General features: G+C 44.0%; 1 protein-coding gene across 1 annotated transcript; it reads left to right on the top strand.

The window, feature by feature from the left end:
• Positions 1–11: 11 nt before the first annotated feature.
• On the top strand, positions 12–14,919 carry SRRD (SRR1 domain containing). Its single transcript, XM_044244037.1, has 7 exons — positions 12–182; positions 9,786–9,826; positions 11,202–11,461; positions 11,562–11,660; positions 13,304–13,458; positions 14,099–14,144; positions 14,535–14,919. The coding sequence occupies exons 1-7, from the start codon at positions 22–24 to the stop codon at positions 14,775–14,777; spliced, it is 1,005 nt and encodes a 334-aa protein (XP_044099972.1). The 5' UTR covers positions 12–21; the 3' UTR covers positions 14,778–14,919.
• The last annotated feature ends 19 nt before the right edge of the window (positions 14,920–14,938 follow it).

Here is a 14,938-nt window from a genome sequence, read left to right as displayed (position 1 = left end):
CGCCCGTGACGTCAGAGGGTCATGGCGTCCGCGGCGTTGGAACCCTGGCAGGCTGCGGCTCCGCGAAGGAAAAGACGCTCTGCGGAGCGGCGACCGCGGGGCAGGGAGGTAGCCCTGCGGGACCTGGAGGCCCAGCCTGAGGCGGACTGCGGAGTCGTGCTTCGTCGCATCCGGGAGGCCGGGTGAGTGCGGGCTGGGCCCTGGGACCGAGCCTCAGTATCGGCATCTGTAAAGTGGGCAGAACCTCAAACCCTTAGGGTCATTGTGCGGATTTAACGGAGGGAGCAGCTTATTACAGACTGAATTGTAGTAAAGGTTGTTGTTCCTTTTATTGCACTTCCATCTCCGAGACCTTGGGCAAGATATGTAATCGCTCTGCCTCGGTTTTTTCATCTGAGAGACGAACCTGGAAACAGTACATATATAGGCTTGTTTTTTTTTTTTTTAAAGATTTTATTTATTTATTTGACAGAGAGAGATCACAAGTAGGCAGAGAGGCAGGCAGAGAGAGAGGAGGGAGCAGGCTCCCCGCTGAGCAGAGAGCCCGATGCGGGACTCGATCCCGGGACCCCGAGATCACGACCCGAGCCGAAGGCAGCGGCTTAACCCACTGAGCCACCCAGGCTTGTTTTGACGATTTAGTGAATTAGTTAATGTAACCCATTTGGAAAGCAAATGCATAAACCACGGTGCCTGGTGCGGGGTAAGCGTAGTACCAGCGTTTGGGATTAATATTATACTGGTTGGTTATTATTATTGCTAGCGCTGGGAAAGGAACACCAACCACCATCCTCTTCATTATCATCATTAGTTAATCGAGGAGCTTCTGTGCCTGCCACTGGCGTAAGCATTTTACACACTTTACTAGTTTGAGTATGTCGGTCAGCTAGGATCCTGAGAGGGCTGAGTCTTAGAGACACAGATAATGTTTGGAACCAGATTTCAAGTCCTTGTCTCTGGGACTCCAGAACCGGTGCTACAAAGCTCTTCATTATTAGGGCTTATCCCAGTCCCTCATTCCTCCATGCTTTGCTGTGCCCCTTATGGCTTAGAACAGTGCCTAACATAGAGGAATGAATGTTATCTATTTTTGTTATTATTGTTGTCTTTATTCATTTGCAGTCCTTTAAGGACGCAGTAAGTAACAGTATTTGTTAGTTATTCAGATCAACAGCTGAAGGACCATCCCAACAGAGAGAAATTAGACCAATTTTATGTTCTCCTCTCCCCCAGAATTAGGGTCAAGAGACAGGGTTGACTCAGAGATTAACAATGAATTAAAGAAGTTGGCTGCCCAACCGACTGAGCCTGAGTAGAAAGCAGCAGTGACTTTGTAGGAACTTAAAAGATATCTGTGTAATGGAACATGCCCACAGATTTGGAAAACCTGTAAGGCATTTTCCACACACACTGCATTGTTATTCTTCCTCAGCTTCTTCAGTATCCCCAGTAACTCCCTGCTTCTTCCTGTACCCCTAAGTGTGATGCAGTGTCCAGTGCTGTAAGTAGAGAGGAGCCCAGCACCTTACATGCTGTTCTGTGCATGCGCTCACCAGTTTTCAAAGCTCTCCCTTAGCCTCTGTGAGGAACGTGAGGGCAACCTCCCGCACAGATTTTTGCAGTACTGTGTACTTTGAGTCCCCTGAACAATGGCGTATGGCTTATCAGTTTAAATATAGTTTTGCTTTGCAAAACTTTTTTCTTATAACTTTTAAGATTACTCTCTTAGCAACTTCTGAGTTTGCAATACAGTGTTATTAACTATAATCGCCATGTTATACATTACATCCTGTGACTTACTTATTTAATCCCTGTATGTTTGTACCTTTGGATCCCTGTCACCTATTTCACACCCGTCCCCCTGTATCTTTAAGCTCAGTTTTTTTTAGATGCCATATAAAAGTGATGTCACACACTATTTGTCTTTGACTTATTTCACTTAGCATCATGACCTCAGGGTCCATCCATGTTGTTGCAAATGGAAAGATTTGCATTTCTCTCTTTTTAAAAAAATTTTATTTATTTGGCAGAGAGATCACAAGTAGGCAGAGAGGCAGGCAGAGAGAGAGGAAGGGAAGCAGGCTCCCTGCTGAGCAGAGAGCCCGATGCGGGGCTCCATCCCAGGACCCTGAGACCATGACCCGAGCCAAAGGCAGAGGCTTGAACCCACTGAGCCACCCAAGTGCCCCTCACATCTTCCTTATCGATTCATCCCTCCATAGACATGTAGGTTGTCCTCATATCTTAGCTATTATAAATAATGCTGCAATGAACATGGGGGTTCGTATATCTTTTCAAATAGGTGTTTTTGTTTTCTTTGAATAAATGGCCAGAAGAGAAATTGCTAGTTTGTAGGGTAGTTCTATTTTTAATTTTTTTTTAATTTTATTTATTTACTTGATAGACACAGAGAGATCACAAGTAGGCAGAGAGGCAGGCAGAGAGAGAGGGGGAAGCAGACTCCCTGCTGAGCAGAGAGCCCGATGCGGGGCTTGATCCCAGGACCCTGAGATCATGACCTGAGCCAAAGGCAGAGGCTTAAACCACTGAGCCACCCAGGCGCCCCTCTATTTTTAATTTTTTAAGGAGGCTGCATATTGTTTTCCACAGTGGTTGCGCCTACTCGCATTCCCACCAACCCTGCACCAGGGTTCCCTTTCCTCCGCATCCTTGCTAACATCTGTGATTTCTCCTCTTTTTGATACTAACCCTTCTAACCAGTGTGAGGCGATATCTCATTGTTGTTTTGATTTGCATTTCCCTGATGATTAATGATGTTGAACATCGTTTCACGTACCTGTTGGTTCTCTGTATGTCTTCCCTGGATAATGTCCATTTGGGTAAATGATTTGCATTTCCCTGATGATTAATGATGTTGAACATAGTTTCATGTACCTGTTGGTTCTCTGTATGTCTTCCCTGGATAATGTCCATTTGGGTAATCTTTCCACTTTTTAATCATATTGTTTTTTGTTGTTAATTGAGTTGTATGAGTTCTTTATATATATTGGATATTAATCTTTTATAAGATACATGCTTTACAAATCTTTTCTCAGAGGTGGTAGGTTGCCTGTTTCTTTTTTTGGTGATTTTCCTTGCTGGGCAGGAGATTTTGGGTTTGATGTAGTTTCACTTATTTATTTTTGCTTTTTGTTAGCTTTGACTTTTGGAGTGTGATCCAAAAAAATCATTACCAGGACCCATGTCAAGCAGCTTTTCCCTTATGTTTTATGCTAAGAGCTTTATAGTTTCAGGTCTTATATTCAAGTCTTTAATCCATTTTGAGATAATTTTTGTGTATAATGTAAGACACGTGGTGCGGTTTCGTTCTTTCGCATGTGGCTGCCCGATTATCTCAGCAATGTTTATTAAAGAGATTGTTCTTTTCCCTTTGTATATTCTTGGCTCCTTTGTCATAAGATGCTGGACCATAGATGTGTGGGTTTACTTCTGAGCTCTCTCTTCTGTTCTGGTTTGTAATAGAGTTTAAAATCTGGGAGCATGATGCCTCCAGCTTTGTTCTTTCTTAAGATTGCTTTGGCTATTCAGTCTTTTGTGGTTCCATACAAACTTTAAAGATTCTCTGTCTTAAGTTAGTGAAAAATGTCATTGGAAATTTTTTTTTTCGTCATTGGAATTTTGATAGAAATTGCATTGAATCTCTAGATGGCTTTGGGTCGTATAGACAGTTTAACATTATGAATTATTCTAATCCATGAGCATGGAATGTCTTTCCATTTACTTTTGTTATCTTCAGTTTCTTTCCTTAATGTCTTATAGTTTTCAGTATATAGGCTTTCATCTCCTTGGTTAAATTTATCTCTAAGTATCTTGGGTTTTTTGATGTAGTTGTGAATGTGATTTTTTTAAAATTTATTTTTCTGATAGTTTCTTATCAGTGTATAAAAATGCAACAGATTTTTATGTACTTTTTATCCTGCAACTTTACTGAATTCATTTGTTTTAATAGTTTTTTGGTGTTGTCTTTAGGGTTTTCTACATGTAATATCATGTCATCTGAAAATAGTGACCTTTACTTCTTCCTTTCAATTTGGATGTCTTTTATTTATTTATTTTTCTTGTGTGATTGGTCTGGCTAGGATTTCCAGTATTCCAGTTGACCCTTGGCCAACATGGATTTGAACTGTGTGGTCCACTTAATACATGGGGGTTCTTGTTGTTGTTGTTGTTTTGAGTAAATACAGACTTTGCTTTAACTGTATTGTCCTTTTGGATTTTCTTTTCTTTTCAAATTTTTGTTTAAATTCTAGTTAGTTAACATACAGGGCAATATTGGTTTCAGGAGAATTGAGTGATTCATCACATACAAACACCTAGTGCTCATCATAACATGTGCCTTCCTTATCCCCATCACCCATCTAGTCCATTCCCTGCTCAGCTTCCCTCCATCTACCGTTTGTTCTTTTATCATTAAGAGTCTCATTAAGTGACCTCTATCTCATTTAATTTTAAAAACTATTTAAAAAAAACTTTAAAAAAAAGTTTAAAAATAAAAGCTATTCTAAGAGTAAATATTCATATTATCCTCAGAGTTTGGGAAACACAGGCACAAAAGAGGTTAAGTAGGGATGCCTGCGCAGCCCAGTCAGTTAAGCATCTCCCTTTGGCTCAATCCCAGAGTCCTGGGATCAAGCCCATTGTCGGGCTCCCTGCTCAGCGGAGAGTCTGCTTCTCCCTCTCCCATTATCCCTCCCCCGGCTTGTGATCACTCTCTCTTGCTTCCTCTCTCTCAAATAAGTAAATAAAATTTTTAAGAACTCACTTGCTTAACATCATAGTAAATATTAGAACCAGATACAGACCTGAGTGTGTGACTCTGAAGTCTGCATTCTCTCTTTTTTATGTTTACCAAATATTTACATAACCCTCAGAATATTGTAGATTATGTTACTTTAGCCTTTCTCAAAACACTGAGCTTCAGAAGATGCTGTAATTCTGGGCTCCTGGCTGGCTCCATTAGTGGAGCATGTGACTCTTGATCTCAGGGTTCTGAGTTTGACCCACATTGGGGGTACAACTTACTTAATTAAAAAAAAAAGATGCTGTAATTGGGCTTATTTTCTTTTTCTTTTTGACCCCTTCAGCCATTTCTCCCACTTCCAACCGCCTACCTCTGGCAGTCACCCATCTGTTCTGTGAGCTCAGTTTTTTGTTTTGTTTGGTTTAAGGTTCCACATGTAAGTTATTTCTAGTATTTGTCTTTCTGTCTGGCCTGTTTTACTCAGCATAATGCCTTCAAGATCCACCATTGCAAATGGAAAGATTTCATCCTTTATTATGGCTGAGTAGGATTCCACTGTGTGTATCAACCACAGTTTCGTTATCCATTCATCTGCTGGTGGCATTTAGGTTGTTTCTTTATTTGCACTGTTGTAAATAATCCTGCAGTGTACACAGGGGTGAATATATCTTCTTGAGTTCGTGTTTTCATTTCCTTCAGGTACTCAGAAGGGTAATTGCTGGATCCTGTGGTAGTTCTATTTTTTATTTTTTTGAGGATCTTCTATACTGTTTTTCACAGTGCCTGCACCAACTTATACTCCCACTAACAGTTCACAAGGGTTTTTCTCTTCTCCACATCTTCAAATTCAAGTTCAAGCTTTGGAGCTTGTATTTCTTGTCTTTTTGTTAATGGCCATTCTAACAGGTGTGAAGTGGTGTCTCATTGTGGCTTTTATTTGCATTTCCCTGATGATTAATGGTGTTGAGCATCTTTTCATGTTCGTGTTGACCATCTGTATGTCTTCTTTAGAAAAAAGTCTATTTGGATCTGCCCATTTTTAAATTAGATTGCTTGTGGGGGTTTTTTGTTTATTTGTTTTTTGCTATTGAGTTGCATGAGTTCTTTTTATTTTGGCTTATTTTAACCCCTTATCAGATACATGATTTGCAAATGTTTTCCCATACAATAGGTTGCTTTTTTATTTTGTGGATGGTTTCTTTGCTGGTCAGAAGCTTTTTAGTTTGGTGTAGTCCCACATGTTTTTTGTTGTTGCTGCTGTTTTTACCTTTGGTATCAGGTTAAAAAAAATCACTGCCAAGACCGATGTCAAGTAGCTTTTCCCTGTGTTTTCTGCTCAGAGTTTTATGGTTTCAGGTCTTATACTCAGGTCTTGAATCCATTTTGAGTTAATTTTTGTGCATGGCGTAAGATAGTGGTGCAGTTTCATTCTTTTGCATGTGGCTGTTTGGTTTTTCCCAGCACCGCTGGTGAAAGAGACTCTTCTTTCCCCCTTGTATATTCTTGGCTCCTTGTCATAAGGTAATGAACCATAGATGTGTTTGTTTGCTTCTGGATTCTCTCTCCTGTTCTGGTAAGCTGCACGTCTGTTTCTATGCCAATATTAGATTGTTTTGATTACTCTAGCTTTGTAATAGACTGAAATCAGCAAGTATGGTGCCTTTAGTTTGCTTCTTCTTTCTCTAGATTGCTCTGGCTATTCGGAGTCTTATGTGGCGTCCTGTAAATTTTTGGATCCTTTGTTCTGTTTCTCTGAAAATGCAGTTAGAATTTTGATAGAAATTGCATTGAATCTGTAGATGGCTTGGGGAAGTTTAGACACTTTAACACTATTCTCCTAATCCATGAACAAGGAGTGTTTTTCCATTTACATATGTTGTCTTCAGTTTCTTTCCTTAACGTCTTATAGTATATAGGCTTTCACCTACTTGAAGTTTATTCCTGGGTATTTTATTATTTTTGGTGCAACTTCAAGTGGGATCATCTTCCTAATTTCTTTTTCTGTTGTTCATTATTAGCATCTGGAAACTCAACACATTTTTGTATATTGATATTGTATCCTGTACCTTTACTGAATCCATTTATTGGTTTCAACAGTTTTTCAGTGGAGTATTTAAGGTTTTCCTTATATACTTGTCATCTGTAAATAGTGACCATTTTACTTCTTTCTTTTATTTAATTTTCTTGCATAATTGCTCTGCCTAGGATTTCTAATCCTGTGTTCAATAAAAGTGGCGAGGAAGGATCAGGAAAATTTCTAATCTTAGAGGCTCTTAGAGGAAATAGTAATACTTGAAACTTTTCACTATTGGATGTGATGTTACCTGTGGGCTTGTCATATGTGGCCTTTATTATGTTGAGGTATGTTCCCGCTATACCAACTCTGTTGAGAATTTATATCATAAATGGATATTAAATTTTGTCAAAATCTTTCTCTGCATCTCTCAAGATGGTCACATGATTTTTATTCTTCTTTTTTTTTTAACTTTTTAAAAAAGATTTTATTTATTCGAGAGAGAGAGCCAGCACGAGCCAGGGGGAGGGACAGCGGGAGAGGGAGAAACCGGCCCCCTACTGAGCAGGGAGCCCGGCGCAGGGCCCAGTTCCAGGACCCCAGGATCATGACATGACCCGAGTCAAAGGCAGGTGCCCAACCAACTGAGGCATCCAGGCGCTGCTGTTCTTCATTTTGTTAACATGGTGTATCACCTTGATTGATGTGCCCGTGTGAACCATCTTTGCATTCCTGGAATAAATCCCACTTGATCATGGTGTATGATCCTTTCAGCATATTTGTGAATTTGGTTTGTTAGTATTTTGTTGAACATTTTTGCATCTATGTTTGTCAGGGATATTGGCCTGTAATTTTGTTTTCTTGGGGTGTCATTGTTTGGTTTTGGTATCAGGGTAATGTTGGCTTCAGCAAATGAGTTTGGGAGATTTCACTTCTGTTTTTTGGAAAAGTTTTAGAAGGATTGGTATGATTTGTTCCCTGAATGGTAGAATTCACCATTAAAGGCATCTGGTCTTGGGTGCCTGGGTGACTCAGTGGGTTAAGCCTCTGCCTTCAGCTCAGGTCATGATCTTAGGGTCCTGGGATCAAGCCCCGCATTAGGCTTTTTGCTCAGCAGGGAGTCTGCTTTACCCCACCCCCTTCTTCCTGCCTCTCTGCCTACTTGTGATCTGTCAAATAAATGAAATCTTAAAAAAAAAAAAAAGCATCTGGTCTTGGAACTTGGTTTTTTGGGAGGTTTTAAATTGCTGATATGATGAGTCCTGGGTGCTTTATGTAAGTGTTGCATCACTAAATTCTATTCCTGAAACTAATACTATACTGCATATGTAAACTGGCTAGGATCCATTCATTCATTCATTCATTCATGTGAGAGAGAGAGAGAGAGAGACAGCACGAGCAGGAGGGGCAGAGGGAGAGGAGGAGAATCTCAAGGAGACTCCATGCTGAGCTTGGACCCTGACTCAGGGCTCAGTCTCATGACCCTGAGCCAAAACCAAGTGTTACACGCTCAACCACCTGAGCCACCCAGGCACCCCAACTAACTAGAATTTAAATAAAAACTTGAAACATAAAAATAAATATATTTCTGATTGAGTTTGTCCAAATTATTGCTGTGTGCTATTCACAGCAGTTCTTTGTGCCTTTGTATTTTTGTGGTATCATAACATCTCCTCCATCATTTCTGATTTTAAGTCCCCTCTTTTTTTTTTTCTTGGTGTGTGTAGCTAAAGCTTTTTCAATTTGTGTGTGTGTGTGTGTGTGTGTGTTTTGGTCGTGTTTACATTTATTTATTTGAGAGAGAGGAAGCACATGCACACAGCGGGAGAAGCAGAGTGGGTGAGAGAATCCCTAGCTAACTCCACACTGAGTGCAGAGTCTGACACTGGGCGCTGTCTCAAGACCCTGAGATCATGACCTGAGCCAAGAACAGCACTTAGGCACTTAACCAACTGAGCCAGCCACACAGGCACCCTGATCGTTTCTCTTTTTTTGTCCCTCTTTCATTTATTTGTGTTCTGATCTTTGTTATTTCCCTCCTTTTACTTTGGGCTTAGTTTGTTCTTTTTCTAGATCACAAGGTGTCACAATGGGGCATGCATTTGTGACTTCTCTTGCTTCTTGAGGCAGGCCTGTATCACTGTAAACTTCCCTCTTAGAACCACTTTTGCTGCGTCTCACAAATGTTGGTATGTTTTTAAACAGCGCTGAATTCTGTTTTGTCTGATTATAGCTCTTTCAGCTCTGTCTTGATTCCCACTTGCACAGAACATCTTTTCTGTCCCTTCACTTTTGGTCTATGTTGTCCTTATGTCCAAAGCGAGTCTTTTGTGGACGGCACATGGATGGGTATTGTGTTTTCAGCCACTGTATGTCTTTTGATCAGTTCATGGAGTTTGTTTCAGATCATATCACTGTTGACTGTGTTCTGCTTAAGGTTTGCATAAGCCAGTTGACTTGAATAAAGAAAGCCCAGACACTGGATTCGTGTCTCCTTTCACTTTCACCTTGGAATTATTTATAATTATTATTTATAATAACAAAGACTTACTTGAGTCCCCACTGTGTGCAAAGCCCAATGCTCTGTGTTGGCCCATTTGCTCCCTTCTGCAAGCCTGCTCAATAGGACGATTCTTTCCCACATTCTAGAGGCCAGGAAACTAAAGCCCAGAGAGGTGCCCTCTGTGCATCTAGCAACTGTATAGAGCTCAGTGTCTGTGCTCAGCCATGGCGTGGACCAAGGAGGATACAGAAGAGACACAGAGGGGTCGTTGGGAATCGGGATGTCCTCTGGCAAGCCTTCTGTCTTCTCTGAACACTGGCCTACTGGTCTGCTCTGGACATGCTCACTGTGGATCCTCCTCCGGCCACTCCAGGGCCGCGCTGGGTGCTTTGGGAGCACTGTGTGGGAGAGCACTCCATCCCTGCATCCAGCTTGTGGTCAGAAGGGTCCCTGAGGGGGCGGCCTGAGGAAGGTTGGGGAATGACCATGCCTTTTTCTTTTAATAGGAAGGACCTGCTTCTGTCTGATTTCTGGAGTCTGGCACTAGGTGGGTACCAGATGGCCGAGGCTGGGGGTGGAAGGTGTGGGAGGAGGGCCTGAATGTGGGCAAAGAAAGGAGTCCAGTCCATATTTGGTGCTGTCTTTCTTCACAGAGATGGGTTCTAATTCTGACTTCCTGCTCACAGCCGTGTGTCTTGGCACTTACTAGCCCTGACCCTCCATTTCTGTGTCTGTGAAAGGGAAGTGATAGCGTGCATATCCTGTGGTGTAATTTTGGGGATTAAATGAGGCTGTTTGGTTAAGTGGTTAGTTAGGACAGTGCTTGCCTGGGCCTGCGGGGGGGCCATCAGGGTCTGCTGCCACTGTCATTGCTGAAATTTACTCTTCATGCACTCTTTGCCTCAACATGGCCACATAGACCTGTTCCTTCCCATGCAGTTGTGACCTGTCCCTAAACAGTCTGTGCACGTAAATGTTAATATGGGGAGGGAATGTATAGCCATTAGTATTTTTATTGAGGGACAGTTAGTTTGTTTCCTTTGTTTATTTTTAGTTCTTATGCATAACTGTTCGATGAGCACCTTTTTGTGTAAAACTCTTACCAAATTTAGGATGATCCTCTCAGAAATACTCCCAGAAGTGGACTTACTCAGTGACAGGCAGTGACCAGCTTGATATCTGCTGTCCAGTGTTTTCCTAAAAACTTCCACCAGAACTTTCAGCAGCAAGGACTGAAAGAGCCAGTTCTGCCCGCAGCCTTTCCAAGCCGGGGGACTATTTTTAAGGTAGTTTTGCTAGTAAGTGAAAATCGGCACCTGACTATGGCAACACAGTTGTTTTGTGTACAGATTTGTTCAAATAAATTCAGTATCAGTATAATAAAATGAGAGACAAGATAACTCACTGCCATATGAGAAGATTTAAACAGAATATTTTTTGTTAGACTCCAAAAGCCCCAGCCTGTTTTTTCTTTGAAGTTTTTACACATTAAATATTCCTATTCCCAGCCTTTTGTAGTGTGATTTTGAGAGCTCTTTTTCTAGGTTGTTATAATAAAAAAAGTAGGTATTTCAGAACATAACCCACATTTACCAGGTACCTCTTAATAAATTAGACACAGTTCACATTAGAATTTTGGGTGGAAACCGTGCTCATAAATGAAGCCTATTTTTTACTGGAAAGTTCTCTGGGGTTGCAGGCTGAGGGGTGCACAGGGACTTGGGACAGCCTGTGGTGCAGGTGGGCCTGGCCCTACCTCCCAGGCATGTTGGGGAGTGAGTCCCACGGCCTTCTCCCTGAGAAACAATGAAGCCTTTCCCAACCCGCTCCTTTTCTCCCTGGGTCTGTGGACTTATGTGACGGACTTAGTTCACAGGGTCAGAGCATGCCCTCTGACTGTGTTCCGGGGCTTGCTCTTTCAGAAACCATCAACAGCTGTCTTACAAAACATCTGGAACAACTGAAAGTCCCTGAGGGGACTCTTTCGGAAGCCCTTAGAAACCTGCATCTTGACTCCTCGACAAATGAGTCTGCTGTGACACCTGGCTTCATCCCAGGGGAGAACCCAGTCCCGGGAACCTGCTGTTGGAAGTGTGTATGTTATGGCATTGGAAACTTTGCCACCTGCGTCATAGCTAGACACCAGCTCACATTTCTGCTTCTCTTCCTGGAAAAGTGCCAGGTACATTTTTAGGTTCTCGTTGATCACTCCATCCCTTGGTCTTGCACACGGTCTGCACACAGATCTTTGGGTTGACAGAACCCATTATCCCCTTCTGCAGATTCCCAGGAGGCACTGCTGGGTGTACGACCCTCTGTTTAGCCAGCTAGAAATTGCAGTTCTGAAGAGCCTTGGTGTGACTGTTCTCAGTGAGAACGAGGTGAGTCTTGGGGAAGGGGAGCAGGAGGGCTGTGTGACTGCTGAACAAAGGGGGCCCCCAGGCTGTGCCCCATGGAGGCACCTGCTCTGCATTAGCCATCATTGTGCCTGTCACAGGGGACCTGGCAGTGACCCACATTGTGGCCTAGGTGGTACCCATCACAAAAACACCAAATGGCACAAATGGCATGGACTGAAACCTGTTATATTTGCCAAATTCTGGTGAGAATCCCATGTCCAGGAACCTCTGGTAATTTCCTAAGTTGGTACTTACTGTTGGTGTTAAAAAATAAAGGGGTACCTAGTATCAGTGCCTCAAAGGAGGGCTTTCTGGTTGGGATTTACCCTGTCTTAGGGGAGATCATAGAAGGGGAGAGTATATCTCTCTTTGCATGGTAGCCCAGTCACACCCAATAGCATCTGGCTGGGAGCTGTGGGTAGGTCTTCTGCCCGGAGGTTTAACTGTGAGATGCAGAGCAAGATCACCTCAGCAGCGGGGCCTGAAGCCAGTGAGGCACACACCCCTGCAAGCCACTTTGCGTTGCTGGGGGGATTACAGAGTAGGCATTTGATCCTTCTCCGTCTTCCAAAATGGCCGTCTCATTTATTACAAAGCCCGAAAATCAAGCCCTGCTGAGACAAGAGAATCCTTCACTGATGTTGGTGGGGCCCTGAAACCCTGCCACTCCATTCATGCCATCTTCTTTTCTGGGTGCCTGCTCTGTGCCAGGCATGGACTTTGGGGGGATGCCAGGACAGATGTAGTCCCAGCCTCCAGGGAGCCCAGGGTCCCGTCAAGGTGTATGGCCTGTAAACAAATATGGGTGAGCAGAACAGAGAGGGAAAAGCGCTCTCCGCCACTTGAGGGGCTAGAGGAAGGCTTCCTGGGTTGGCGCTGGGATTGCAGGCCCACCAGGAGTTGGCTGGATGGCCCCAGGCAGGCTCCTGCCTGTTTGTGTTGAACAGAAGGGAGGAGAGTACAGAACAGAGAGGCCAGGGCAGGCAGGGCCTATGTCCCTGCCATGGGTACGACTGTGGAGCCACAGTCCCCAGGAGCGGTTGTTGTGTCCCCCAGCGGACATTTGGAAGGGACTGTGATAGGCATCTGCATAAAGGGACCCAAGAGGCCCAGAGGCTGACCATGCACAGTCCATGGGGACAGTAACTGTTGCCTCCCCTCCTGCCCTTGCTGTCACAGACCCAAGAAGCCCCTCTGCTGATCCAGAGCTTTGTTTGTGGGACACACATCTCTTCAGTAAACGCAAGTTCTTTCTGGACCTCATGATTTCCCGACTTTGAGGCCCACTTCATCTGTCGATTTCTATTAGGCCACACGATAACCTGACTGTTCGCAAAGGAAGGGGTTTGTTTCCTTGTGGTTTCGACTTGTCTCGCAGCTCCTGGTTTTCTCCAGAGATGCTGCTGTCACGGACGTAGAAGTCAGTCTAAGGCGTGTGGCCTGGCTTGGTACACAGGTCTGTTGTGAAACACATACAGAAGGGTGGCTGACCTGTGTCCCTCACCCCATGCACTGTGATTATGTTGTGGTGAGATAGCTCAGCTCTTCACAGACGTGCCCTGTGCCCTTGCCACAACCTCCCGGAAAGAGCGGAGGGGCTCACACTGCACGTCCTGTCCCCGCAGGAAGGAAGACGGAGCGTCCACGGCGAGCCCACCATCTTCTACATGCCCCACTGCGGCACAGCCCTGTACAACAACCTTCTGTGCAGTAACTGGTCAGTGGACGCCCTTGCCAAGATGCTCATCATTGGGAACAGCTTCAGAGGACTCGAGGAGAGGTGAGTGCAAGCACACAGAAGTCCTGTCAGGCTGTGGCGGGGGCTTTCCTGACAGACCTGTGTGTGGGAAACCAGCATGTTACGGACACCAACCCCGAGTAAAGCTGCAGAGTTAAGGAGGTCTGCTTGCCAAGAATTCCTCCCTTCCCTTAAGGTGCACAAGTGTTTTTAAAAGTGGGAGGGATGCCTGGGTGGCTTAGTCGGTTGGGCATCTGCTTTCGGCTCAGGTCATGATCCCGGTGTTCTGGGATCGAGTCCCACATTGGGCTCCTTCCTCGGCAGGAAGCCTGCTTCTCCTTCTGCCTGCTGCTCCCCGTGCTTGTGCTCTTGTGCTTCTTGCTTTCTCTCCAACAAATAAATCAAATCTTAAAAAAAACTAAAGTGGTGGAAACCATTTGCTCTCTCAGCTGTACATGCCTTAGGTGTCCACTGTCCTTCCTCCCCTCACAAAAGGGGTGGTTGGTTATGGGACATTCACCTTTTCTACGGATTATTGAACCTATTCCACGTTCCCCTCCTTTTTAAAATGTTTGCTATCTTTAAGCTACTTTGCATTTCTATAATGTTATAAGTTAGATAAAACCACTCCCATACCTTCTAATCATGCTGGGCTTTTTTTTTTTTTTTTTTAAATTTCCAGATTGCTGGCAAGGATTCTACAGAAAAATTATGCCTACATTGCAAAGGTATCTATGTAAATGAAGGAGCTAGGATGAAAAAGGGTGTGAAACCAGACCATTTCCCTGTTAATTGTGAATTCTGCCTTTGTGCATGTGGGCAGAGCTCATGAGGGACTCACTTAGGGCACAGTGAAGTTACTGTACTCCACGAGCTTTCTCAGCAGCTCTGTGTTCCAGAAAGCAAGGACCTGTCCTTCATTCTCAGTGTCAGTCCCACACACTCACCACCCTTGGAGCTTCCAGTTCGTCACAGACAGGCTTAAGTCAATATATTCTAGTCCTCATTTTTTTTTTTTAAAGGATAACCTGGGGGTGACTGATAAATGGCACCCGGAAGTGTGGGGTTTACTGTGACCATCAGGTTCGTGTATTTTACATTTGAATTTTCCTGCTCAGGTTTTAAAAGGACTGGAGGAGCTTGAGCTGCCTGAGACTTCACAGTACATGGACGTATTTAACGATACCTCCATCCACTGGTTCCCTGTACAGAAGCTACGACGACTCCCCATGGACACTTGGGCTTTCCGGGAAGAACCAGACTACCAGGACTGTGAGGACCTTGAAATCATCAGGAACAAGAGAGCTCCCTCAGCTGCTGACCAGAACTTGCCCTGGCAGGGCAGCTGTCCGCAGAGATGACAGGGAGGGTGGCCATGTGGGGAGCACCCTTCTTTGTGGCGGGCCAGACTCGAGAGCCCAGAAAATACGCAGTGTGGTTCTCCTCAGCGGAGGACATGCCACAGAAGGGCTCAGTGTAAAGACTGACATGCCTTGGCATTAGCATTAGGTTTTGTCATTTC

This window comes from Neovison vison, chromosome 3 (genome assembly GCF_020171115.1).
Source record: "Neovison vison isolate M4711 chromosome 3, ASM_NN_V1, whole genome shotgun sequence".
NCBI classification, from domain to species: domain Eukaryota; kingdom Metazoa; phylum Chordata; class Mammalia; order Carnivora; family Mustelidae; genus Neogale; species Neogale vison.
This window is presented reverse-complemented; position numbering and strand designations above follow the sequence as displayed.

What these genes read in the sequence shown, in the direction of transcription:
- SRRD (XM_044244037.1), top strand. Translation starts at nt 22, where the DNA reads ATGGCGTCCGCGGCGTTGGAACCCTGGCAGGCTGCGGCTCCGCGAAGG. An exon ending in TTTCTGGAGTCTGGCACTAG is followed by an intron (nt 9,827 to 11,201) that starts GTGGGTACCAGA and finishes TTGCTCTTTCAG; the next exon opens with AAACCATCAACAGCTGTCTT. An exon ending in ATTATGCCTACATTGCAAAG is followed by an intron (nt 14,145 to 14,534) that starts GTATCTATGTAA and finishes TTTCCTGCTCAG; the next exon opens with GTTTTAAAAGGACTGGAGGA.